The 27,163-nt window shown below is 40.7% G+C and overlaps 1 protein-coding gene across 7 annotated transcripts in view; it reads left to right on the forward strand.

The window, feature by feature from the left end:
* Window positions 1-27,163, forward strand: part of RARB (retinoic acid receptor beta) — a 308,621-nt gene that overhangs the window by 261,438 nt on the left and 20,020 nt on the right. For all 7 annotated transcript variants that reach the window (XM_015853902.2, XM_015853905.2, XM_015853904.2 and 4 more), the window contains one exon: window positions 2,152-2,293. In XM_015853902.2, the coding sequence (XP_015709388.1) occupies window positions 2,152-2,293 (142 nt within the window). The remainder of the gene's footprint in view (window positions 1-2,151; window positions 2,294-27,163) is intronic.

A 27,163-nucleotide genomic window follows, 5' to 3' on the forward strand; every position in this document is an offset into this window, starting at 1 on the left:
TGGATGACTGACAGCTGATGCCCAAAGGAACATGCAGGCAACAGGGAGGCTCTGGGAGCTGCTTATATTAAATTACTCCAGTTGTTCAGTGTGGTGAGACAGTTGATGCACAACTGTTATATTTGTTCTTTTCAGGCCTTTCTGCTTCCTGCCATGTCAGGCTGATGTTAGGAGTTTTATTTGGTCAGCGGCGTTTAGGAATGGATTAAACCAGAATGACTTCAGAGCAAGTTTCCAGTCTGGGCTTACCCTGCCTCCTGCTACCTAAGATATGGTGACCAAGTAAGCCGCATGGAGACCCTTGAATCAAGACAGTTCACAGCTTCTCTCTGTTGAACTCAACGGTAGCAGACGTCAGAGACTTCTCACAGTTTTAGTTAGCATCATCAACAATTACTAGAGAGTCAGGTATTGCAATTAGGGGAATATCAAAGCAAGAAACTAGTATGTAGATATTAGCATAAATTTTCTTCTCTGCAATAAACAAAGGTACACTCTTCCATATTTTCCCTTGCAAACATTAAAGCAATGTTAATGAGCAAAGTGGGGAATATAAGGTAGCAGTACTATTGATAACTTTTAAAAGTTTTATTTATCCAAACAAATCTTTAAATACTTCTGCTGCATTCTGTAGCTTAAGACATAAGTGAAGTGTTTCTGGTTAGTTCTTTGATGATTCTGTTAACTATCTTCTAAATCAGTGAAGTTAACTTCAGGATGAGGCTTGCCTGTGCAAGAACAGCAGAACTCTCTTGCCAGAGGTTGCGTGATTAAGGAGGCATTTTTCAGTTCTGAGTGAATTTGAGGTATTTTCATAACATTAGCATCTATAGCATGTTGGGTGTGCAAGGAATTTATGACCATCCCTTACTGACCGTGCCTGCCCTACCACTCCCTGATTGTATGGCCAGAAACTCTCTCAGTTAACTCTGAATGATAGGGTTTGGGGCTTTTGAACTACTTAAATATCTCTGTGATTCCTTTTAGAAGAGCCACTTTTATAGCTTACCATGATTAACATCTTCAGGCATATGCACTGTGGGTACAGAGCTATCATCTGTGGCGTCGTGTTTACCACTTCCCTGTGGGGTATAAACATGTGACTGGTTGAAGAGTCTTAACCTCTCAAGCCCTCCAACAATTATTAGATTGCTAAGTATTCTTCCATAATGCCATGATGTTGACTGAAATTTGACCGTGGCACTTGATGAAATGACATTCAAAATCTGAGTGAGAAGGTTAAATGGTACTGTCAAATGTCCAGATGTCTGCTACAGAAATACTTTCACTGAGTATCTGGGGGTAGATCTCCAAAATGCTTAAAGTAATTTTCTTTTTTCTTCTTCATTATTATATGATATTATCTACAGCTTGTTTTTTAGTTCAGATAAAGAAATTAACTTGGTTTTGCCTTTTTTTCTGTGCCAGCTAACCTTGCCATTTATGACTGTTTTTTACTTGCCAAAGGAGGAATCCAGGCAATTGTTGTTCCTCGAGTATAAACCAGACCTCTAGTTCTCCCTAATTTCTGTTCAAGATCATTATAATTACATGATTATTTTCACAGCTGTATCTAAATAAGAAAAATGCTGTAATTGGTGACTTTTACAAGTTCACAACTCAATAACCTGATGCTGGAACTCTTCCACCTGCAGAAGCCTAATTAATTTCTGCAGTTCAGACAGCAAAAAGACCTGGGTTTCAAATTATTTCACTTAACGTGCAGCATGCAGACTACACGTTATTCAAATATAATAATAAAAAATGGAATCTTTACGCTGAGAGACTTGGTTGTTGGATGAGTATTTGACTTCCAAGTGGATCAATTAAGAAAGCATTGTTTACCCAGCTGAGTTACCATTGGAACCTTCTTATAAAAATCTAGGGCTCCATTTCCTGAGTGGTGTTACTAGTTTAAGTTTCATTTAGTTTGGCTTGCAGTTGCATTATTTAATTAGTTTTTACTTAAGAGATGAGCCTTTATGCTGCAAAAAAAATAGTATTTAATTATAAGAGCGAGTCTTTAAGGATGCTGTACTACAATTATAACTTTGAATTTATTTTGTTTTTTTAAAGAAATGCTAGTGCCTGTCACTAAGAGTTATGGGAAGCTCAAAGGTTTATTTGATTTCTTTTTTTTCTTGATTTCAGGGCTTTTTCCGCAGGAGTATCCAGAAGAACATGGTTTACACATGTCATAGAGATAAGAACTGTGTTATCAATAAAGTTACCAGAAATCGCTGCCAGTACTGCAGACTACAGAAGTGCTTTGAAGTGGGAATGTCCAAAGAATGTAAGTCGTCTTCAGAAACAATCTATTCTTTGTCATAACTTAAGTGTATATGACAGTCCCAAAGGAAGAAAAATTCTATGCAAATACACAGTTGAAGCCAATGTCTGCATTCATATGCACAGAAAGGAGTTTGAACTTTGCACACAACCTACTTTACTAACTTCTGAGCCCTCAACTTTGCAGCCTAAGCGCTGTCACTTAAGAGCTAATAGCGCAGCATGCTGTTTGCGCAGTGTGACCAAACTGTGGATGTGAGAACTTTCTAAGTGGGTCATTTCACTTAATCAAGCAAAAAAAAACCCAACAACACAGATGCTTGCTTTAAGTTTGGATTATCTCCCTTGTATTCTAAAAATTGCTCCTTGGGCCAAGGAGCATAAGGGAAATAGTGCTGGCTTCTTAAGCTTTGTTTCAGTCTCCCCTCAGCCATAGTTACCAGCTCACGGCTTTGCTGCCTGGCAAGTCTGGGGGTCAGCTCAGGGTATCTTTACACAAGGATCTCCAGATGGCCTACATGCAGTGCATAACAGCCATCTTCAGCCTTGCAGCTTCTCCCTTGTCCCAGTGTAGATGCTTCTGCAAAGAGACTCTTCTTCTGGTGTTAACACCAGCTTACGCTGGTGGTACTGTGTAAGCTGATGTTACAATGGCCATGAGTCTTCTGTTCTTACTTGTTGGAGTCCTTTTGAAAGGTGAAAGAAGCTGATTAATCCTCTTATAAACCCACAAAGCCAGTAAACTTGACTAGAAACAAGTGCTGTCAAGTATGCACCACAAAAAAAGACTTTTCCATGTCTTTTTTTCTAGAAATCTCAGTTATGCTCTTTAAATTAGCATTTTAAAATATACAGATAGAAGTTTGCAATTTTTCCTTTTCCATGTTATTGATATCACTGTCAATCAGGAAAATCTAGCTAAAAAAAGCTAATCTTACATTTCCAAGGGAAAATGCTTAGAAGATTCTCATTTCTGAGACAACAGTGAGAAATGTAGTGATGGCAGTAAGAATATATCTTTCGCATAGTGACTTTCTTGAGGGTTTTTACCTCTGTGAGGGATGTTCTTGATTTCAGTCGATTAGCTACAATAATAAATACTACAGAAATGTGGAGTTTGAGCAAAGGCAAGAAAAAAACTTCCCAATAACAATTCCTTACTTTCCTTCACTCAGTCTCTCCTTAGTGAGACTTCAAGATTTAACAAAAAAAATTAACACAAGACATTTATGATGGAATTATGACTTAAAAACGTTCTCAGTCAGCATTTTTCCTTCCTAAATGGCATTACACTTCTCAGTAGTTCAATTCTGCATCCTTGGGTAGGAACAGGAACGGAAACAGGTCCCAGTGCCACACTGATCTGTCCTGGTTTCTCTCTTTTTTTTTTTTTTCTCTCCCACTCTCTCCTTCTCCCAAAGGAGCCAGAGAATGGGCCAGATACATGTTTAGGATCACTAAAAATGTTTCCATTTCCTTCCACCAAAATCTGAAAACTCTGGTTGCTGAAAATGGCCCAACATCAAGTCTCAAGGAACTGGAGTAGCAAAGTGATCCTAGGTTTTCCATGACTTCACTGGCCTTGCTGTTGGGGTTTCTAGTTTTCTTGTGTAGTAGAAATACAGCTTCATTGGAGTACATGTCTACGAGGGAGAACACAGTCTGCTGAGAGTATTCATGCTAAGATGTCTTGTGTTCAAAGATCTACGTAACCTGCTATGGGCACCAGTGACCACAGCACTTCCCTGCATGTCAGATATTTTAGGGTGAGAAACAGAATACGAGAATATCAAAGATTGTCACAGGAGTCATCTTAGTGCTATTATTTACAGTAAATGAAGTGTCCAGATAATCCTAGGAGGCAGCCTGTAGTAATAGCAGTAGTCCTGCCCAGAAATCCTTACCTTTTCGCAAAAAGAGTTGTTGGTGATAACAAGCACTATTGTATAGGTTTACTGAATGGAGTAAAGGAGGAGGGAGACATCAGTAGGCTAGAAATAAAGATGCACAGAGATGCAAGATGAAATTAGAAGGACTTTATTCTTAGGTATATGACTGCAGATATATCGTACATACAAAACTTCTTTGTTGACAAAAGCAATTTGATATAGTTTGAGGGAGAAGAAATATTTCCTTACCTCAGGGTTTGCTGGCCTTGGATTCAGAAGGATTTTATTGCTGACGTGAAATGATAATCTTATTAAATGCTGTTACGTCACATCAGAGCAGGCTTTGGAAATACCAGCAATGTTGCTAAAATGTCAAGTAAAGTTACTTATGATAACTGTAAAGTGCCTTTTAGATAATAGATGGTTTTCTCTTGTGGGATGAGTGAAGTTTTACAAGCAAGAATTAAGGTCTGCCTATTTCCTAGGGTTAACAGAGTGAAATTGCCTTTTGGCAGTTTCCTTTATCTGAACCACTACAGGCTCTGAAAGCAAGGATGCCAGACTGGAGGGGCAGCTCAGAGGATACTGGGGGAACTGAGGGATGTCCTCCAGCTGTGTTTCTGTAGAAAGTAAATGCAGAGGGGTAGAGAATTATTTTAAATGTCATCAATTTGCAAAGCATCTCGTCTTCTTGGTTTAAAAACTAAGACTGAAGTGATTCTGTGTAATCCCTTCATAAACAGGAGCTTCTCAACTCTTAAGAGATTTGACAAACTATTTTCTTATCTGATCTTCTTTCATATGTGTCTCCAGGTTTCAAGTCTTATTTCTTTAGAAGTTTATGTAAACGAAGGACTAGTTGTCAGAGGGCTTCCTTTCCCCCTTTTTTCTTTTTTGTAGGAGGTAGTTATCTCCCGAATAACTTACTGGCATTTTGCTATTTTGCTTTTCTTTCTTCTTACAGTTCTTTTACCTTGTGATATGAGAGCTATGAACAAAGGATAGAAATAAGTTTCAGAGAAGTCTCACAGGGAAACAAGCCTACAGTGTTCAAACCAGTCCCAAATGGGGAAGGTAATCACAGTGGGCAGCTGCAAATAGGAACCACAAGGGTCAGTTCCCAGGAGCTGAGGAGGAGTAAATGCGCAATTTCAATATACGGAGTAATCCATGCTTAAACGCTATGGTCGTGTTCTTATTTGTTCTGCCTTTAAAAGGCATGCTAAAGTACTTGCATATGCAGCACCTTTTGAGTTTAATGAGTGTTGCACGCAAACATCAGAGATCAGAACTTGCTGCCTAGCCAGCCTTGTAAGAAAGATTTTAAGGATGGAGATACGGTGTGTTGGAAGAGACACTGAGTATTTCTTGTATGCTTTTATCTTGTTTTGGAGAATGAAGTGAGACAAAGGAATGCACCAAATTTGCATTTCTTTATAGGTTGTTTTGTTCGTGGAGGGAAAAAAAGCTATCTTCGACCCCATTTTAGTCCCCAGATCTGATCAAGAGAGGTCAATAACAAGCCTGCCTCCGGGGCACGAATGGAGCTATTTGTATTGTGATCATATCTGCAGGACCCAGCTGAAACTGGATCCCACTGGCACAGGGACTGTCTTTCATTGTGTAGTTGCTGTTGCAAAAAGTTTGTGCTCCAAACAGACAAGACAAAGGGTGTGAGGGGAAACGACTCAGTGATGGCAGGCTTATCATCCTACAACCGAGCAAAACAGACTTTGAAACAAAGCCCTGCTGTCTTTCCTCAGATCCCTGCCTTCAGAAACTCCTGAGCTTGTGTTCCTGCAACCCGAGCTGCACCTCTAGGTAGAACAGCTCAGAGCCAAACCTTCCAATAGCAGTGTGTCACATTTAGGTCTTGTTGTAAATTCATTTGTGAGTGCTCAGAAGCTCATTCAGAAGTGTGTAGGTGCAGCTGAGGCTCTGAACCCTACTTCAAAACATCTCTTTATATCCTTCCAGCCTGTTAATTTTATTTTTTTTTTTTAATTGACCTGTAGAGACAAATTGTGATCACATAAGATTATTATTATTTTTTTTTTTTTTTGCGGTTACTGAAGTGAGAAGGCAGTAAGGCTGACACCAGCTTATTATGTGATGGAGAGCCCTAGGAAACTAACCTCTGCCCTTTGATTACGTGATCTCTAAGCTAATGTTGAAGCACCATCCTTGGCCTGACCCCAGGTGTCAGCAAGAAGCACTCTGTTGTCTGAATGCACGGACCTCGGTCCTCGGGAGTTAACGAGAGGTCACACGAACACTGCTGCCTTGCACAATTAAGGGAGCACGCGGGAAGCTGGGCAAGAGTCTGACATGATAAAATAGTCTCTTTCAATCAGGATGCTGGAATGTATAGTTTGTAAGGTGAAACCTACCCTTAAGGAAAACCTAAACTGGATTTATTCCAGGGTACAGGGGAAGGAAAACAAAGCTTCCTTCTGCCACAACTGCTCAGCTTAGCATAGCAACTCTTCCATTTCCATCCTTCCTCTTTTACAAAATGTAGCCTGCAAGCATTTTTACTGTGCTTGGTGAACCACTGGGTCCATCTCGGACACACACCCAGCCCATGTACTGTGGTGTACTGCAGAAAAGTCCTCTGTGCTGGCATCAGCCTCATCTGCAGTGAGCTCTAATAGAGCAAAATTATGTTTATAAAGGCACGGAGTTATTGTTCCAGATTGCTTCAATGCACTGAAGCAATGTTCAGATTAGTAAATCTGCTTACAATTAACCTCCCTGGAGGGAGAGAAAGGAGGAAGGCAGGGAATGCTGGGGAATTACCATGAAATGGAAAGAATCCAGGTTTTGTGTTCTGTATTTGTGTTGTTTTTTTAAAGCACGCTCAGAAACGTGTGTTGCTTTTTGTCACAGACTTCAAAGTCTTATAATATTTAAATGTCCATGCTTCTCAGAACATATGATTACATTCTGCTACTGAACAATAGATTGAATTGATTTACTTACTTTAATTCTGGTTTAAATCAGCAACCAGGAAACATCAACTTGAAGAACTGGCATGTTTATATTTTCTACTTTATATTCCTCTTTCATTTTCTTCCAGACTCCTTACTGAAGTGCAGTTCCATCTCCAATGAGTTGCTGAGTAGAGAGCTAGTCTGTGTAGCTGCATTTCGGAAGCTCATGCTGATGACCTAATGTAATTTTAACATGCACTAATTAGAGCACATGGAATCTTTGTTAAAGTGCTTTAATTCAGAATTGAAGTGGGGTTTTTTTTATTTATTTCATTTTTCCCCCAACAGTAAGTACTAGATGTAAGAATTGCTTTGCTATGGGCTAGATTTTTAACTAGATGTCTAAATACCATACAGTGGCTGGGGGCTTTTTCAAACATTCCAGAGTAGTTACCTCGCCTGCTGACTTGCATTGGTTCCTCAAGAGGCACAACTGAAAGATCAGAGTAGAAATCAGAAAACTCTAAATTCAGTTCTGGGACTTCTCTCCAAATGTTACCAGCGCATTAGGCTCATTTTTTTTCTGTCTCGATAGAAGAAAATGATGACTCTTTTTACTGACCTTGTATTATAAGGTGAGAGATATAAACTGTGAAAATAAAAAATATATATATTTAAGAATTTGAGTATGCAGATATTGGATGGGGATAATTGTGAAATCAGAGCAAAACTGGCACAAAGGGTCTTCCTGCTACAAAATGCTGTTTTCTTTTGTCATTCTGTCCTCTGTTAGAGATAACGCACACTTTGCTGTGCTTGATAGCTGAAAATGATTTATATACAATTAATATTCTGACATAAAGAACTGATTTCCACTTTTTTGCATGCTGTTTCCCATCATTAAAGGAACATCTTTTTCTTTCTACGTCGATTTCATGTCTTAAAAGAAGCACATTTGCTGTTCCTTTTTTCTCTTCCAAATGGTCTCTCTTCTGCGCTTTAGCCTTTCCTCCTGATTTTGCATGGCTTTCACTTGCCAGCTTTAATGTTTGAAGGAGCAACTCAGGTTGAATGTTATTATTCATAATTTACTCTATGTTCTGTGAAGATGGTTATGTAATAGCAGTAATTGCATCAACTCACCTAATGAGCTTTCCCTCCAGTGCCATGTACAGCAGATTAATAGCCCATGAATTCATTTGCAGCTCGTTGTGTTTCAGAAAAGTATTTCAGGCAGCAATTAATAAACTGCTAAAGAAAATAACGGAAAAAATGATTTTTTTTATTATGTTAACTCTCCAGCTGAACAATTTATTGGCACCTTTCATGATGCGGCTAAGTAAATTCTCTCCTGATTTCTCAAGCAGAGCGTGATTAGTGAACCCTGCTCAAGTCAAGACTGTTTGGTAATTAGTCTGATCTTTATATCCTAAAGTGTTAAGAAGTACAAATAGAGTCCTGAAGTTCTCTTTTCTCTTCTGCTCATTGCCTTTCAGGCATTGCACAAATAACTGCAACTTTAAATGGTAGCATTCTAGAGCTGCAACATTTTATTTTTTTCTTCCTCACATAGAAAATTGTGTAAGCTAAGAATTGAAGACCCCAGCCAATAAACAACCCTTGGCACCGTTTCTGTGTTTCTTTTTGGCTGCTCCAAACCTCCCAAGTGTTGGAACTGAGCCTGGAGGCAGGAGCAGGGACCTGGAGAGGGGCAGAGGTGCTGCTGTCCCCAGGGAAATTACCCAGGGGTCAGATGCCACTCTGGGGGAGGGGGGGACGGGGACATGTCAGCAGAAAGGCAGGGAGAGAGGAGGAAGAACAGGGGACCTCCTGCATTTGATAGTGTCAGAAGGAGTGAGGCAGTTAGAGCAGGCTGGGAGAAGGGCAGCAGTGAGATGCTGGGCCCTGGGGCCACCTCTGTAGGGGATTGTCTGGGGAGAGGGAAGAAAGCATCACACATGGCCAACAATGGCTGCCCTGGAATTACTCTTTCTGTCCTTTTTTTTTTTTTTTTTTTTTTTTTTTGTAAAAAATTATTATTGACTATCAAGTTTTTGATGCTTCACATAATTTCTTGTTCAAAGGAAACAGTTATCTTTTTTTTTTTTTTTCTCCTTCCTTTAATCCAAAGGAAGCACTGGGTCTTGCCTCATCTTTAAAAGTAATAAAATATATATATCTTAAAACCTTTTCCCTCATTTTGGACTCTTGAGGACTGAGTAAGCATAAAGGGAATCCCTTCAATAAGCTCACACAGAGATTGATTGCACGTCCTCAGCTGGAAGTTGCATTAAGACTCACTCACTGAGGTATGGCTGCCTCAGTGAACTTGCCGCTGCTCCCGGCGGTCTCTATGACAACATGGACCCTCGCAGAAGTTACCAGATGCTCTCCGCAGCCTTTGTCTGCGCCCGTAAATCCTAATCCTGCGGGACTGTGAGTGTGTACCTTTCTTACCTTCTGCTTAACAAGGTGTTTTATTAAAGTTGTGGCACTTCTGGAGGTACTATGCTAACTGCTTTCCCTGCAGGACCCAGTAATGCTCTGAAACAGATGCCCCTTAAGAAAAGAAAAGAGCGTCAATTAGATGTCAGGAACTTCTGGACTTTATAAATGCTTCTTGATCTTCTTATGGAGGAAGTTCAGCTGAATGACATGGAGACCTTGTATGCATAACTTGTCTGTCAGTATAGGTGAAACTCGGAAATAATTACAGCCAGAGAAAAGCATAAAGCACATACAGTCTAATTTCTTCAAAGCAGCCAGGGCCTACATCTGCTGCACACACAAGTGAAGTACGTGTTACTATTCAGCAGCTTTATTAAAGCCCTCTGACCTGACTGAACCCTTTCTTACTTTAAAGAGAACACATCTGATCCAAGCTAACAGTCCAGTCATGTCTCTGTTGATATTCAGTTTCTGTGGCAGCCCCACGGCACCTCCTCCAAAGGTCTTTCTGTGTTGTGGGGACGGTTAGCGGCACTGAAACTTCAGCATTTTTGTTTCACACCTTCGTGTATTTTCACTTCACATGAGACAGATTATTTCTGTGGTCTTTTTCTGTTATTTCTTGTCCCCCACTTTGGTTTTTGGCATGCGTGTGGGGCAAGGGGGGTGGGGGAGGAGAGTTACTGTAGTGCACTGACTCTGCATTCATTGTAGATGGCCTTTACCACCACTTGAGTTTAGTATCCAAACTGCTGTCATGCAGAAAAAATACTGTGTTATCCTCTCTGCCTTGTGCCAGGCAGTGTTGCTATAAGAGCAGATGGGAAATCTGGAGGTAGTCTGTCCCTGCCTGGCTCATGTGCTCGAAAATGCAGGGCTGAGGCCACGCTTGCTTGGTCATGCAGACATAACGGCTGAGACCCCAATCCCATGACCTCAAAAGCTTTGTTTCAGAGCTTCCATTCTTTCTTTATGCACTCAGTTCACTGCTTCCTATTCCTCATTCAGATCATTTTCTTGTTTGGGGGCATGGGGCATCTTTGATGCATCTCTTTCTCCTAATTGCCGTTGTGCCATGCGATTGTGCTTTCTACTGGCACCTTGTGGTTTCTCTGCTGACTGTAGCTGTGCTTTTTTTTTTTTTTTCCTCCCTTTGAATGCTTTTCTTATTTTTGGATGTTGAATCTGACCAAAGGAGAAATGTTGATGAGATAAATATCAGTATGGGAACGAGCAAATTGCCAGTGTCCTGGACCTTGAAGCTAAACATGGCTTATTTGGTTGTCAGGCCAACCTGAAAATGTTATCTGCAATAATCAAGGTTCATGAGAAGTGCCATAAATTGTTCCCAAGAGTTCTGGGAAGACTGAACTGCAGCAACCTAAAAGTGCCTGTAGGACTCAGTATGAGAGGAGACACGTGTTTGGTCCTTACACATAGGAGAACATATGAGAATGCACACATCCTCCTGATGATTTGTATCTGCAAACTTACTCCTCCGTTTTCCTGGTGATGCTTTCTCTGGAGATGATTTTGTTGTAGGATGGGTTTTTCTGCAGACTGCAAAGAAGCAAAGACTGTGCTGACCTCCGAGTGGGAGTGACTCCTGTACTGATAGTGTGGAAGATAAAAAGAAGCCACTCGGAAACTAGTAGGCTCTCAAAGACTTGTTAAGAAGATCTCTATATAAGTAGATGGGACCGTGGATTTCCCTCTGCTGCTGTCAGACTCTTACGGCTTGCTTTCATCCACTCAATGAATTGTTATAGCAGAGGGAGTTTTCCATTGCCATGCCTGTGATAAGCCAGCTGACACATTGCAACTCCTGCTACGGGGATGCTAGCTCTAGGACTGTGCTCTAAAAATAGCCCTGATTTGTTTTCAGTTTGACTTGGTATCACATCCTCGATTTAAAATACATTGGAACAGTTAATCTCCTGTTTCTTAGTGCTCACATGGAAGGTGTACGGGATTTTTTAAAGTTAGATGACGTACACAGTGGAGAAATAACACCGTCTTTATCCTAACTAAAATATCATTCTGCAGTTAATAGAAGCAAAAGAAAGATCATAAGGCATGGGGATGTTCAGTTTTCTTTGGCCCTGTAAAATTTAACAGGAACAGTTTTGCCCCAGCTTTGTTCTGGTAGTTGTTCACATGTCGATACATTTATGATAACTCTAAATTTTTAAGTCTTAAAAATTTAAGTCTTAAGTCAAATGTGTGTCAATCACACGCACTGAAACTGACTTAAAAAAAAAAGTAGTGTGGAGCCTTGCAATCTGTGCCTAAGGCCAGTGAGCATTTTGTCATCTATGGGATTGTTCTCAGTGTCATTAATCCATAACCAGTTGCTCATCATCGATACAAACTGATTTGGTAGGTAAATGTGAGGAAATTATCCGACCTCTTGAGACATTTATCCGAATTTCAGAGTTAGAGCTGAGTGGAATTCTTCCTTTCCCCTGGCAAAAAAAGTGCAACAAAAAGCAAACATGCTTTTAGTTGGATTACAGGCTTGGTTAGTCATCTGACAGACAGTTTTAATGGAGTCAAAAATACATGCTGGGGAAACACGCTGACCTACTTTTCTTTCTTGCTTTCTTTTTTAAAACTTTTAAGCAAGTGAAATGTTAATTTAAAAACTCCTCATAAAATTGAATTTTGCTGACAGAGCTCACTTGGTAATTAATTTATTTACGCTTCTGCTTCGGGTACCATACGTGCTTTTAGTAACTGGATTTCATCAGGTTGTTTTTGTTTCTGTTAGGGAATTGGGTTACGTTTGAGAAATTCATGTTCTTCTCCCTTTCCAGGACAAAGCCATCAGACTCAAGTTAATGAATGATTTAAGTCAAATCCTCTGAGGAAGGACTTTACGAGCCATTTAAAATGACGGACTAACAAAGCGTGGTACATTTGTATCGTTTTCAGTGCATTATATTTTTAAACATTTTTAGTCTTCAAACTTGTGGGAAGAAGAATCGCTGGCATAGTGGTGTGCATTTTGCATTTGGGACTGTTTTTTACTGCATTAAGTAGGGGGATAACTCTACCTTCAGTGTTTTCTTGGAGTCAGAACTCAGTGAATTTAAGCAGTGGAAATTCTTCCCATATGGCACAAAAGTCAGAAAAGAAAGCATTAAATCAAATGGGAAAAATTATTAGTAAGGACAATTTATAACACTTCAGATAGATAGAAACTGAGTGATATTGAAAGATGAGCTTTTTAAAAATGCTGCAAGAATGACCACATCTCTTCTTTAGAAATGTGCACACCTGCAATTAATCAAATGATGTGGGGTACCATGTTACAGTGTCTATGGCAAAGGGACGTGCTTTATTCACTGGGCAACAGCAGACGGTTTTGATGAAGAGATCACAGTGCAGCTGAAAGAGTGAGAGAGAACATCTTACTTTGGTTTTCTGGTCAGTCTGGAGACACTATTCTCACTTGTTACTTCTCCTGTTTTAGTCATTAGCAGATTTAGCAGTGTTGGTCAACCCTGGTACAGGGAGTGGTGCTGCAAATCTCCTGCTTCTCATCTGTTCTGAACAAAGTTCTGGTTTCTTTAATTCCAACCAGCCAATTACACTTCGCACTATTTCACGTGTTGTGGAAGTAATAACACGGTGGATGAGATGAGAAAAAATGGAAATTGACAAGAATCATATGGGTTTATGGGAGTACCGTTATGTTGCATAAGAATCCATTAATTACATGTTTTCTGATAGAGCACAGTACTTTTAGTCACTTCCATATGTTGTGTACATTTAGAGTCCCAGTGGCACAGTAAATATAGAAAATTATTTTTCAGAGATTTAAATATAATATGCTTGTTTGTATGAGAGTTTTCTTTACATACCAAGAAAACTGAAGCTGGTACTGCATAGGTTTTAGCCATTTTGTGACACAGATGCATCAATGGAGGAGGATTCAGAAGATGAATCAGTGAGCATCCTTCATGATGTTGCACTTTACATGGGCAGCATCCCTCACTGTGTGAGCTGTTCTTCCCATACAAGTATTACCTTACCCCTGCTCTGCCTGCCATAACACTGCTTCAGGGTGATCAGTGAGATGGTTTATTTGGATTTTAGTGGACAGACAATGGGGAAGAGCTACTCAAAAAAGTATGACTTCTGAAATTTCATTAAAGAGAAGTTTCTTCTGATACAGAAGAATTGTTGATACTGGAAGATGGAATATTAAGAGTTTAGTCAATTTTGAATCATTCTCTGATGACACTGATCTACCTTCATGGGCAGGGAACAAGCCAGAGTACTTGAGCTTCAAATTAGAAATCTCATAAAGATGAGTGCAGAAGACAAGAGCTCAAAGCTTTTGGTCTAGTAGTCCATGTTGTACAGTGTTGCAACATTCCATTGAGAGCTCAGGAATCAAATTCATGCAGTCAAGTAACAAGTGACACAGAGAACTGTTAATTTGATATGGAACCTTTTGACAGCTTCCTTCTACAAGAAGGATGCTCGCTCAATTTGCCACTTTCTGTAATTGAAAGAAAAGCTGAATATGTAAGTACTTCTTTACTCTCTTTGAATACCTCTTCACTTTAACACTGATATCAAGTCAAAACATCCAGAAAATAATTCTAAATTGAAAGAGATGCAAATAATAATAAAAGTGAAAACAAATAGAGGCAGGGAGATAGCTGTTACTGAGGGAAAGCAACTCCATTATGTTCAACTCTCTACTATAATAAAGTGAAAAGTACACAAGGAGAGAAGGGAATAAGCAGAAACATTTTACTCATTTAAATCTATTGAGAATTGTACTTAAGATAGAGTCAGAAACTTTTTTTGGCAACTTTTCCTGCTATTTTCAAAGTCAGTTATAACCATTTCATTTGTTTACTGGGAGCATTTTTCCTACTAGTATTTATGCATGGCAAAGCTATATAGCTACACTAGCTGCCTCCCCCAAGGATTGCAGGATTAATCCCTATGAGTTTTGGGGTCTTTTTTCTTGGCTGGGGGTATGAGGTGGGGGGATGACCCAATGGTTAATGAGCCTTGCAATAATGGACGAGGAACTTTAAAAATATTCCCTGGAAACCAGGAAATGTAGAAAAAGTAAGACAATTAAGGGGAATCATTAGATATTCCTGTCTTAACAGTTCATTATATATTTTTTTGAACAAGTATTTAATCTAATGCTGTGCGATGGATTAGAAAAGAGGGGGAATCTGGCCTCTTTCTGTTCATAAGTTTAGCTTTTCCCTCCATTGAACATTCACTCAGGGCAAATTGTTTAACTTGAGCTGGTTGGAGGCATTCCAGCACAACAGCGCTTTGCTGAAAAATAACACTGTGTTGAATTCCAAAATGCATAGTTGTTAACATCGAGGTTTGTTCAGATTTGCAAAACCTTGAGATGAGTTATAAGGGGGCTGGGATGGATCCTTGTCAGTTCCTGTCCTCCAAGCTGTGCCTCCTGGGCCCAGCCGGACTCATCTGTGACATGTCTGCCGTGCGGCCTGCGGCTCTGGGGCAGTCCCACAGCTGCTCATCGGCTCTTTCATGAAATGAAGAAAGCTATGCTTCTGAAAAGCCCAACTTTCAGTCCATGCTAACCATCAGTGGTTCCCTGGGAGCAATATCCTGAGGACTTCTCCTAAAAAGGCTATTTAGAAGCCCAGCCTTACTGGGAGGAGCTGCCCAACTGGTGTGTGATGAGTCCCATGCTGCTGAAGGAGAGGAAGACAAGGTGTGAGAAGAAATCTCCAGTAATGCCAATTAATACTGTGCCACCTCCTGTGATGCAAGTTTCTGTCTACTGGGGACTACCACCCTCACTTAATTAAGGGCTGGCTATGCATCGAGCCCATGCTCCTTACCCAGCCCTTGGCTTCCATTTCAGACGTCATCTCGTGTCCAAGTTGCATCCTTTGTTTTCATAGAGAAGTCTGGGAAAACTAGGTCAGTTTATCCAAGTAGAAATTATTATTTTATTGAGTTAACTCTGTGGTGACCTGCCGCCTGTTTGCCTTCTGAAAACAGATTCCCTTGTGTGCAGCAAGGGCTTGCAGTGGTAGCTGCAGAGGCCACATAATCACTTTGATTTCAAATCAACGATAAAAAGGCTTCTTTTTTTTAGTATGTCGCTGTTTCCTGGAAACAAGCGTCTGTCTGCCTTGCTCCTTCTATGATCACTAGCTCTGACTGGTCTGGTGTGCTGTGAAAGCACTTAATGTGGAAAGGTTATGTGTTGGCATAACTGGAGATATTTTAAAAAAACCTTATGAAGAAATCAGGATTTGATGTTACTTGACCTTGTCTGGCAGAATTAAGTTCCTTAAGCCAGTATTTGCTACCATGCCTTCTTTTTTAAGTAATCCAGTCCACTTACTATTTCAGAACTCAACTCCCCGGTAAGAAAGCAATTTATTTTTTTTAAATGCTAGAATAGTTGGAACACATTTTAAAGAACTCCTTTGTCACTGTACATAAAAGATAGAATATATCAAAATAGTCAGTCTGATAATTAGGTGCAGGCATGTGGAGTGATTCATGTCCTAACACGAGTGTCAAAGCAGCTGGGGTTCCTGCAGGTGCATTGAGGGAATTAGACCCTGTGCTGCCACAATGCTCCTGCCACTACATAAAGCACGAGTGCAGATGTCTGGAGGAGCTGCGTTCATACATGAAAAGCAGCATTTCTGCATGTGAATTATGGATAGAACAGTATTTATTAAACACACAAGCAGCAGCCTTTGCCTACTGCATATTTCTTTGAAGAGTCGCAGTAAACCTGGTGCTATCCCAAACTCAGAGGCCCCAGGCACGATGGGTGGCTGAGAGGCAGGAGCATTTATAGAGCCTCAACTTGCCTGTACGGCATCTCAGAGCGGGCAGCAAGATGTCAAAGTTTTGAATTAATTTGTTTACCTGTGTCAGCCGCCAGCTTCAGCCCTGCATTTACGGGAAGCTGGTGATGTGGCCAGCCAAGCACTCCCAGCCCAACACAGCCAGCATGTGTTATTCCCATTGATCAGGGAACATGCTGCAGCTCAGGCTGGCCTTCTACAGAGGGCTGAAGATCCTGTGGCTGGGAGTAAAAAGCAACACCCTGACCTCAGCCTTAGGTTAAGGTTTTTTACAAAGGACAGTGTCATTTAAAAAAAATAATAAAAATTAATAACCTTTCTTTAATTTACAGCTTTTTTTAATTCCAATTGCTCAGCTTTTGGGAAGAAATTCAAAATGCACTTTTTGAGCATGTCATTCTGCCGTTTTAGCATTTTTAATTAAAAAATGAGGCAATGTTTCAGAACAATCTCCATAGGCAGATGCTGGCACATGCCCGCCAGCTGTGCAGGACTCCACGTCCTTGTGAGACCTCAACAATATCTTTGTTAACTGCTTTTCTGGTGCTCTTAGGTCCACCTGGTTAAGTAATGCAGTGCTTCCCTCCTGTCTTATGGTCTTATACTGCTGGGCTGCCTCCTGGCAGAGCAGGTCATCTGGCAGCAGCAGCCCTGGCAGGGAAGTTGAATGCTGCCTTCCCCACTACAGAGGCACACCACCTTCCTCAAAGCTTCAAGAGATGAAAATAACTTCCCAATTTTTCTTTTTTTTCTTTTTATTTTTTTTAATTATCAACAAGCATTTGTCCTTAGGAAAAAAATTCTGTGCGGGTTTTCTACATTACCTTCAGAGGAATAGGTAAATAGTAGCTGAGCTCTTTGTTTGAGTTTATTATCCCTGGCTTAGTGGGAGGCCGGGGCTGCAAGCTGCCTAGGCTGTAACGCAGGCTAGCGCTGTGGTTCAGGACTACAGCTCCCTTTCTCAAAACACATCTGGAACAACTGTTCCTCTGCTTTCATGAGCTCAATTTACGGTTGCACGAGGCAATGTATTCTTTGTGCTTGATGAAATACACAGTGCACGCAAGCCTCTTCAGATGTGTTGTCAGTTGGCAGCTCTCTCGCTAGATGCACCTTTACACAATTGCACAAGACACCAGGAGGTACGAATGTGAAATTTAGCCTTGAGGGCTAAACAAAGAAATGAAACTTAGCTATGAATGCGGTATTATCCATCTGCAGAAACAGATATTAGATCTGATCTCTCACTACGTTACTGTAGTTTTACACTAATAGGACACTGCTGAGATCACTGGAGTAGCACCGCTACACAACTAAAACAGTAGTGGTGATAAGTTGGGAGTGTTATTTTTAATGCTAGTGAATAACACAGGACTGAACCCTTTTTGGGTTCAAATTATACTCACTGCATGAAACCAGCCTTAATGAAAGGTAAAAATGCAGGCGGCACACAGTCTTGGTGTTGCTGCTCATCCTTTTCAGGTGGCATTGCTTTGTATGCTGAGTGGTAATGTACAAGCACAGGGAAGGGGTGCTTCCAGCTCACCTCCTTTTTTAACCCTCAACGGAACTGTAGCCTTTTCGTTTACTGTCCATACAATTTGTTTTATTGTGTATAATCAGAAAGCCTAGATGATACAAAGCTGGGAGGAGTGGCTGACACACCAGAAGGCTGTGCTACCATTCAGCAAGACCTGGACAGGCTGGAGAGTTGGGCAGGGAGGAACCAGATGAGGTTTAACAAGAGCAAGTCTTGCATGTGGAGAGGAAAAACCATGTGTGTCAGTTCAGGTTAGAGCATGACCTGCTGGAGTGGAGTGTGCCCTTGTGGTGAAGAAGGCCTGTGTTATCTTGGGGTACATTAAAAAGAGACTGGCCAGCAAGTCGAGGGAGGTGATCCTTCCCCTCTCTGCTGCCCTGATGAGGCCACATTTAGAATACTGTGTTCAGTTCTGGGATCCCCAGATAAAAAAGATGGGGATCTCCTAGAAGGAGTCCAGTGAAGGACCACAAATATGGTAAAGGGCCTGGAACGTTTCCCATATGAGGAAAGGCTGAGTAAGCTGGGAAGTTCAGCCTGGAAAAGAAGGTTGAAGGAGAACCTGATTAATGTTTATAAATATCTAAAGGGAGGTGGAAAACAAATGGACGAGACTAGGCTCTTTTCAGTGGTGTGTAGTGACAGGACAAGAAGCAATGGTCCAGAACTGAACATAGGAAGTTCCATACAAACATGCAGAGGAACTTCTGTACAATAAGGGTGACAGAGCACTGGTACAGGCTGCCCAGAGAGGTTGTAAAGTCTCCTTCTATGGAGATGTTCAAGACCTGTCTGGATGCTTACCTGTGTAATGTAGGGAACATGCTTTAATAGGGAGGTTAGCCTCAGTGATCTCTTGAGATCCCTTCCAATGTCTGCAATTTTGTGATTGTGTGTGATTTGTATGATAGCTGAAACTCATTCATTATACTGAATGTGCTTATCATGGAAAACTGTTCTGTTAAAAATGTTGGTGGTGTCAGGAAAGAACTTGCAATTTGACACGATAGGTAGCTTTCCAGTTAAGCTGCAAGCAAATCAAGTACTTTTTGCTTGTGCCTGTTAGGAAGAGAAATAAAATAGCTGCAGCACATAGTATGAAGTGCTACAGTCAGGCCAGATAGCAGGCAAAAACACTGCAGTGTCTGGTTTCAGTTTACAGCAGTGCACTTTCCTTGCCATCAGCAATTCTGGATAATGTCCAACAAATTGAATTGATGACATTGTATAACCCAAAGTTCTCCCAGTTGCAAGCCATCCTACTACCATGACTGTCTCATAAGAGAAATTAATGTAATATTTGTAGATGAGTAGACTGGTTTACCTTTTGGTGACCCTAAAGAAAAAAAGGTCAACTTTGGGGGATTTTTACCTGTAATCGGTTATCCATAAAGAGTCAGTGTACCAGACTTCAAGACTGTAGTCAAAAGGGCAGTTGCTTTGTGTAGGTAGCTCAAAAGGGCACTTGAACAGCTAAAATCAGATGTGACAGATTTAATGGCCTCGTAGTGACTTCTGACTGAAAGTTCAGACTTTGAAATTGAAATTGAGGAGGTTTTTTTTACCCAGCCTGTGGAAAGCAACTGTACTTTTTTATTTCTTTATTTTTTTCCTAGTATAGCTTAATAGAAATTTAACATCAAACGGACTATTTAGAAATGTTTTTCAACCGCTGTGTATGCATTTAGTCACTTGAGCTGTAAGGAAAAGAATGATCACATTGCATTTGTGACTGTGTGTGTGTTCAGCTAATGTATTTAGACACCACTGTTCCATAAAAGGTGTCCTGTTCCCCACACTATTTCAGTTTATCTTGCTGCATACAGAATTTTATCTAGACAGCTGAAGAAGTTTTGAGTAAATCCATTGGGATTCTGGCAGATGAAAAAGTAGACAGTAACCACAGTGATGCTTCATTTCCTTGCATAAACCCTGCAGGTTTCAGAAAGCTCTCAGGATGGAATGATTGATTCCCAAAACTCCTTCCAATTTCAGCACTGATCAGGGAACGGGATAACTGGTAACATCCAGCAGATGATGCTATTACTCTGCAAAGCCTGTTACAAGTGGCATGGTAGATCTTAATAATTACTTTTACAGTTAGAAAAGGAGGGGAATGATTTTGTGCAGAATACTGGGAGATAGTTGGGGCAGGACATGAATGGGAAGGGAATGACACTTGTGTAGATTCATTCTACAGCATCAATAGCTGAACGGAGACACTGTGAGACCTGCCCAGGGAGAAGATCCATCTCACAGATGGGAATTTCTGGCTGTGTTATGTAACCTGTAGGTTATGTGAAATACACACGGAAATGTGTACTGTGACTGATGTATCAGTGGGTATGACTAGGTTATGTCCATTGCAGGCATGTTGCTGGGCCTTCATGGGAAATACTCATGATTTATTTTGCCTGAAATTGTTAGTGCTAGACTTTGGTAGTTCTTTAATCTTCAGCTTCTAGAAGCTTCTGGATTATGCTATTTCATGGTGGCAATCCACTGATGACATTAAACCACACTGAGAATGGAAATCTTAGGGAAAATGCTATCTAAACAGTTTATTGTTAAATCTGCAATCATATTTCTCCATCTAGTTTGATTGCAACATGCAGGGAAACTATAAGGGAGGCAAAGGAGACTGGTTTTGGTTCAGCCCATGATACGCATTTTGCACTCTGTATCCTGTCTCTGACTAAGCTGTTCCACTTATTGTCTCATCTGCCTACCACACCTGCATGCTTCAAAATGCCGTATCTGCTGGTTTTGGTTCACTTACTTGCCGTCTTTCTATCTTTAAGGCTTTTCAGATTTTAAATTTCTCATTTCTGTTTAGGACCTGATTTGTAGGGGGTGTTTCCATTTATACTTATGGAGTCCTGATTTTTATGCTGTATTATGTTGGCCATGTTCTGTAGAACTGGAGCCAGGCACAAAATGACACAGTCAATATACAGGTAGAATTTATTGGTATATTCATGGGCCTGGAAGCAGTTTTGGTGTTTTTGTTTTGTTTTGTTTTCCTAGCTGAGACACTTTAAGGAGCCTTCTCTAGGTTTCCTTCAACATTCAAGCCAAATCAGCATTTACAAACAGATGGGTTTTTTCTTTTGGTTTCAGGTCTTTCAGTGTCAATTCTAGATATGCAAAGTATGACAGTTGTTTTTCTTTTCATATATGTCTTAAAAGCAGAAAGGAAGTTGTTTAAGAAGCAAGCAAATATATATAAATATATATATATATATATATATTCCATGCCGTTCATTATTTATCTTGAAAATGACAGTCAAGTAAAATAGAAGAAAAAGAATACCAAAGTCATGCCTCTCTGCTGTCTTCAGTAGGTTTTTTCTCTCAGCTTATTGTTCTGCACTGTCCTGGCTATTTTGGTACTACATCTGAGTTAAATTAGTATTGTTTTTCTTCAAGAGAGAAGAAACTCCTTTTTTGCTCATTCCATCTACTAATTTTTCAGGGCTGTGACAATAGCAGGTGCCAAATTTCATGTCAAGAATAAAATTTTCAGGCTGATGGAATCCTTGAAACCACAGATCAAGTTTCAGGCCATTTAAATAAAGCTGTAGAGCATCCATTTGTATCATTCGTTCGTATAATGAAACCTGTTCTTTTAACTCAGTTCTTGATATATTAACCCTGCAGTTATCCTCATACATAAATGGGAGATGTGTTGCTTTCGTCGGTTATAATAGGATATAACCGTATAAATCCCCTGTGCATGAATGGAAAAATAGAGCCCCTTAGGCTATAGGTATCAAAGGTCTACCCTACACTTACAATAGCCTAATAAGGTTATTTTGGAGGCATAGGTAATTACTCATGGACTCCCTATAGCTAGTGATTCATTGTTCACTGCTGAAACATTTCTACATGAATTATGTTTTAAACAAGCAAATCCTTGGCCTTCTGTTTCACAGGGGGAAAAAAAAAAGAGGAACTTAAGGGACAAAAAATTGCACTGTTTTCCATGTTAAAATACATTGTTTGCTAGTTAAAAGCAAACTGTTATTTGAACCAATTTAGATCCCATGTCTTGCTGTTTTGAATATGTGTTTCTGAAATTCACATTTCGATGAAAATATTATTGTTGTGACTAATTTGATATTTAGAAACGAATGTGGATACAGGATCTCTGTGCTTTGAATAAAACAGTCGGAGTTAACTGTCCCTGGGGAGAGAATCAATCACCGTTGTAGAAGAGGGTGACATTTAAAAAAGAAACTCAGAAGAAAATGTCATGCTTAAAAAATTAGATTTAAACGCACTAGCTCCTGATTGATTTTTATTGCATTCAGACGGATACACTGATTGATTATCAGTCTTACAAATGTTTAGTACCTTTCTCGCTTCTCTAATAATCAGAATAATCTAATTTTCAATGTCATTTAAGTTACTGTATTCAAGGTTATAATAGATCATATTTCTAATAAAACATAGCAATTATGTAATGAATAATACAAAGCTTCAAGGCAGAGTTCAGATTCACCTTCTTCAGGAAAAAAGGCTGCCACCAGTGACTGGAGGAGCCTGCATAGGTGAAGGCAGTGTGCAGGATGATGCCCTTTGGGCTTGTGTTGCTGTCTCATGTAGTGGAGCTGAAGGGCCTAATGTCAGGTTCCTGGAGTGTGCTCAGGGCACGCCTGCCATAAGCTGAGCAGTATTTCTCAACAGGAAACCAGGGGGCAGGTTTGAAGGCTTTAATGGATGTCCTTGTTCTGTGCCTGGGGGAAAATGGTAGCATGCCAGGTTCTCATGAAATTTCCTTCATGGTTGTTCCTCTGTGCTCCCTTGCTAATTTCGATACGTGTCTGTAGAGAGATACTATCTCACTTAACTCTAGATGTTTTCTTGTGGCAATTGCAGCAGACAGCTAACCTTATCGGTTTCTCTGAATCAGCCACAAAATATGTGATTTTCAATGTAGTTTGTTTTTGTACTCGAAGCTCCTTGCGAGACTGTGTACTTGTAACTGGCTTTGTCCATTAGGAAGAACAGTTTTTAATGTGAAACGTGCATTGCCTCCTATCATTCTCCATATGTCAAAGCTCAGCTTTGGCATAAGAATTTGTTTTAAGATAGTTTCCTGTTGTTTTTAAAGACCGAGCAGTTCTGCCTGAAAGAAAACATTATTTCATCTGGAAATCATGACCTAGGAAGGCCAATCCATTTATAACTACCTAGTGCTCTGCATATTTTAATGCTATGTTTGGCTTGCAATTGTATTGCTGTGAAAACATGAATAGGATTCTTATCATTCTAAATTGATGGCATCTCCGTTTGTCAGGCGTTATTGTATAGTTTTCAAGATGTTTTTTCTGTTCTTTTTCTTACGATGGGGATGGCTTGGAGCTTATACAAGATGGCTGTTAATTCTCATCCTGTGTTAATCCCCTTGTGACAGGAGCAGGCTGTGTAATATTAAAAACAACCTCCTAGATCACCACATGTTAGCAGGTCCCCCATTTCTGTGCCTGCAGCCTGCAGCCATCAGCTCTGGAACTTGGGAGCCTTCTGTGATGTGTAGCAAGCCTGGTTCCTTGTCCTGTTATGGGGTGCTAGGTCTTTGGATTCAAGATTTGCTAAGGTGGCTGTTGGGAGAGATGTTCTTGCATTGTGCCATCAGTTACAGGGAGCACAGTTTATAGAAGGATGATAGGGGAGAAACGAGATGCACAGTGTCTGGGGAAAGTCAACGTTTATCTTGATGGATTAAGTAAGCAGCACTTACTTAAGCATTTTGTGTATTTGACTGAAATGGTCCACAACTGTGAACCTTTTAGAATTAGAAATTTTTAGTAGCTAGAATCTGGATGTCAGGATTTGGGTGTCAGGATGCAAACCTTGCATGTTTGCACGCTGGAAGCCATGGCTGCAAGGCTGAGCATCAATCTCATCATGCACACATTGCACCAATTGCCTGCCATTTCCAGCCAAGGCTGCTGGCCTTCTGCAGCGGATCAACTGATGGCTTCCCAAAGTGCCATGATGCCAGTGGAAGAGCAGCCCCAACGGTGGCAATGGCAGGCAAATGGTGCCATGTGTGGGTGGTGAGGCTGACGCTCCACCTTTGCATCTGAGCATTGTGCAATTACCGACTTGCTCCCTGTGCTTTGTGGCGTTTCTGAGATTTGTTAGCTTAACAAATAACTTTGAAATGTTTAAGGACAGGAGAAGTGTGGTTTTGCAGGAATGCAAACTAACTGGAAGCACTAGTAGTTGTTAGCACAGGAACAAAAACAGTTAACTGGTACACAAAACTGTAAAAGGTCATGGGGATCTCCAAGAGGCAAAACAGCAATGGTAGCATTTCAAGTCACGAATCTATTGCTGATTAATCATTATAATACATGAAAGGTACTGTCAAACTATCATCTGGGCATCTGGGGAAGCAAAGGTTATGCAAGCAATTGGAAAAATGGTGTTGTGAGCTGCAGGATCTTTTCCATTGCATACGTTTCTGCCACTTTTGACAAATGGGAGCACGAGAACTCAGCATGCCATAATTTTACCTGATGATACAGAAACTGCCTGAATCTTTTGGGCTAGATACCAGATTCATCTGGCCAAGTGATGACTGAATTTGCTGAACCTGAAGGCACTGCTTTTGAGACCGGGCAATACCCAGCGTTATGACATGCTTGAAATAAACCTGCTCAAACACAAGAATTGCTGGGTGGTTGCTAAATGAGTGAGCTGGAGTCCTCCAGGAGAAAATGTTCGTGCCTTTCCTATACTTAGCTTCACCTACAGCAGACCCTGCTTTTCTTGAAAAATGGCATCCATCCCTCCTACAGCACTCATTCCACACCCATTGCTTCAAGCAGAGGAGGGAAAATGTATTGAAGACAGTGGGAGACCTAGGGTAAAGGGAGCAGACCATCAGGGGCAGAGAAGGGGCAGCCCCCTTGTTCAACCCCTTCTTTCATCAGACAGTAGGGAAGTATTGGAGGGTAGGCACTGGTCTTTAACATGAAGGCATCAGAAAGGGCCTTCACCAGCTTACAAAGTCCTGCCAAGGTTTCCTGTAGTTTTCTGGGTGTGGAAATACCTGTACCAGCATGTGTGGAAGTGACATGGAAGCTGTCACGGGAAGACAGATGGGAGAAGACATGCTGAGGCTTGGGCATGTGTCACTCAGCTGTCCAAGCATTATTGAGATGTGTGCTGACGTGGCCTACCCACACACACAGGTACACCTTCTTCATTCTCTTTCCCCTCACACACCTCATTTTTGTTTGGATTGTGTAACTTCCAGTATTTCTCACGGGGCAAGTGAACTTTCATACTGTCCCCTATTGGGAGCTCTTAAATAATGCAGCCATGGAGTCAGAATTTAGTGCCCAAGTAATGAAATTCATAACCTGAGTTTTCCACAACGACATTAACTGTGACACAGATTCATCTCTTGCATATCATCATTAAAAGGCAATGGAATTGCTTTGGGGATTGATGTGATCATATGCATGTAAAGACCAAGATACAAAAAGGTGTGATTTATGTAATATAAGCATAAGCTGTAATCCAAACCTATTCCAACATGCAGTGTGACAGTTCCTGTTCCCCAAGCAGTGATGGCTTTGGTATTTACTGTGTAAATGTGTGTGTTTATGTGTTTTGATTTAACTCTTTTAAGCATAGTACTGTCTTAATCTTTTTCTCTCTTTATTCTTTTTTTGAGTTGAATTATAGATGTAGTTGAATCTACTTAATAGTTCAACATTGTTGAAATCCTGTATATTTTTGGAGCCTGGGTGTTATATGTCAGATGCACTTTATTGTGTTGTCTTACAGGGAATATAGAAATACCACTCGGTCTGGTGCAGCCTTAGACAAATGTAGAAAATAGAAGAAGTACGCATAAAGCAAGAAGATAAATGTTATGTGGGTTATAATGTTATTGCAAAGACCATCAGAATAATAGAAAAAGCTGACAGTGAGCAAGAACTGTTCTTAGTTCTCAGAACGTGTTAATTCTCCCCTTCTGTCCTTCTTACCCTTCAGTGATTTGTGTCTGCAAAGAAAGAGGACAGATCTGGGCCAGTCTGGTGTGAACTGACCAGCAACTGTCTCTCCTTGGCTTTTGGAAGGGAAAAAACCTCAGGTCTAACTGAAGGAAGAGCTACATGGTGTAGCACAGGAGCAGTGGCTGGAACCCTGCATGAGTTATCTCCTTGTATCTGGGAGCTCTTGGCAGCTGTTCTGAGGACAGGCCTAAAATAATGTGTTTGTCTTCCACGAGGAGTTCAAAGCTATTGAGATAAGTAGTTGCTGAGGCCGCCTGTTAAGCAAATTTGTCAGTCGTAGAAGTATAAGTAAATGGGGCTTTATTACAAAGGCTTATTGCTTTTTGCGGTTGTGTAGGAGTTTACATAATTTTCTGAGGAGCTCTTTTATCTCCTAAGTACAGCAGTGATTAGGATTTACTTCTGGAGTGCAGTGGCAGTTTGGAGCACTCAAGATGTACATGTCAGTCCTGGATGTTTTATTCAGTGCGTAGGACTGCATTTGTTCTCTGCCTTGAGGTCCAGTGAGCAAGTTGAGCAGGACACTGGCTTTAGGAAAATAGCACAGAACCTTCCCAACTGCCTGAAAGGATGCTGTGGCAGGGTGGGGGTCAGCTTCTTCTCCCAGGTGACAGTGATAGGGCAAGAGGTAATGGCCTTAAGTTGTATCAGAGGAGATTTAGGTTGGATATTAGGAAAGGTTTCTTCTCAGAAAGAGTGATGAAGCATTGTAACAGGCTGCCCAGGGAGTTACCATCCCTGGAGGTGTTCAGGAACTGTGTAGGTGTAGCACTGAGGGACATGGGTTAGTGGGTATGCTGGTGATGGGCTGGTGGTTGTACTAGATGATCTTGGGGGTCTTTTCCAACCCTAAGGATTCTATGATTCACAATAAGGCACAATTTTGCCTTTTCTTTCCACTTTTCTTGGCATCTTTAGAGTCTGTTACTGCAGACGTATGAACTGATGGTATTTGAGGTGAGACTTTAATCCATGGAGATGCTCAGCATCCCAGCAAAGCACATAATTGACATCAGTGTGAGGCTGTTCACACAAATGAAGTCAAGTACATCCTGAAAATATTTACCAGAGCAGGGTCAGATTTCTCTCAGTTGGAAAGTCAAACCTTCAGTCAGGAAACCAAAGCCATTTGTGCATGAGGTGTGTACCTCATCCACTCATAAAAACATTCAGT

This window comes from Coturnix japonica, chromosome 2, assembly GCF_001577835.2.
Source record: "Coturnix japonica isolate 7356 chromosome 2, Coturnix japonica 2.1, whole genome shotgun sequence".
Classification (NCBI taxonomy): domain Eukaryota; kingdom Metazoa; phylum Chordata; class Aves; order Galliformes; family Phasianidae; genus Coturnix; species Coturnix japonica.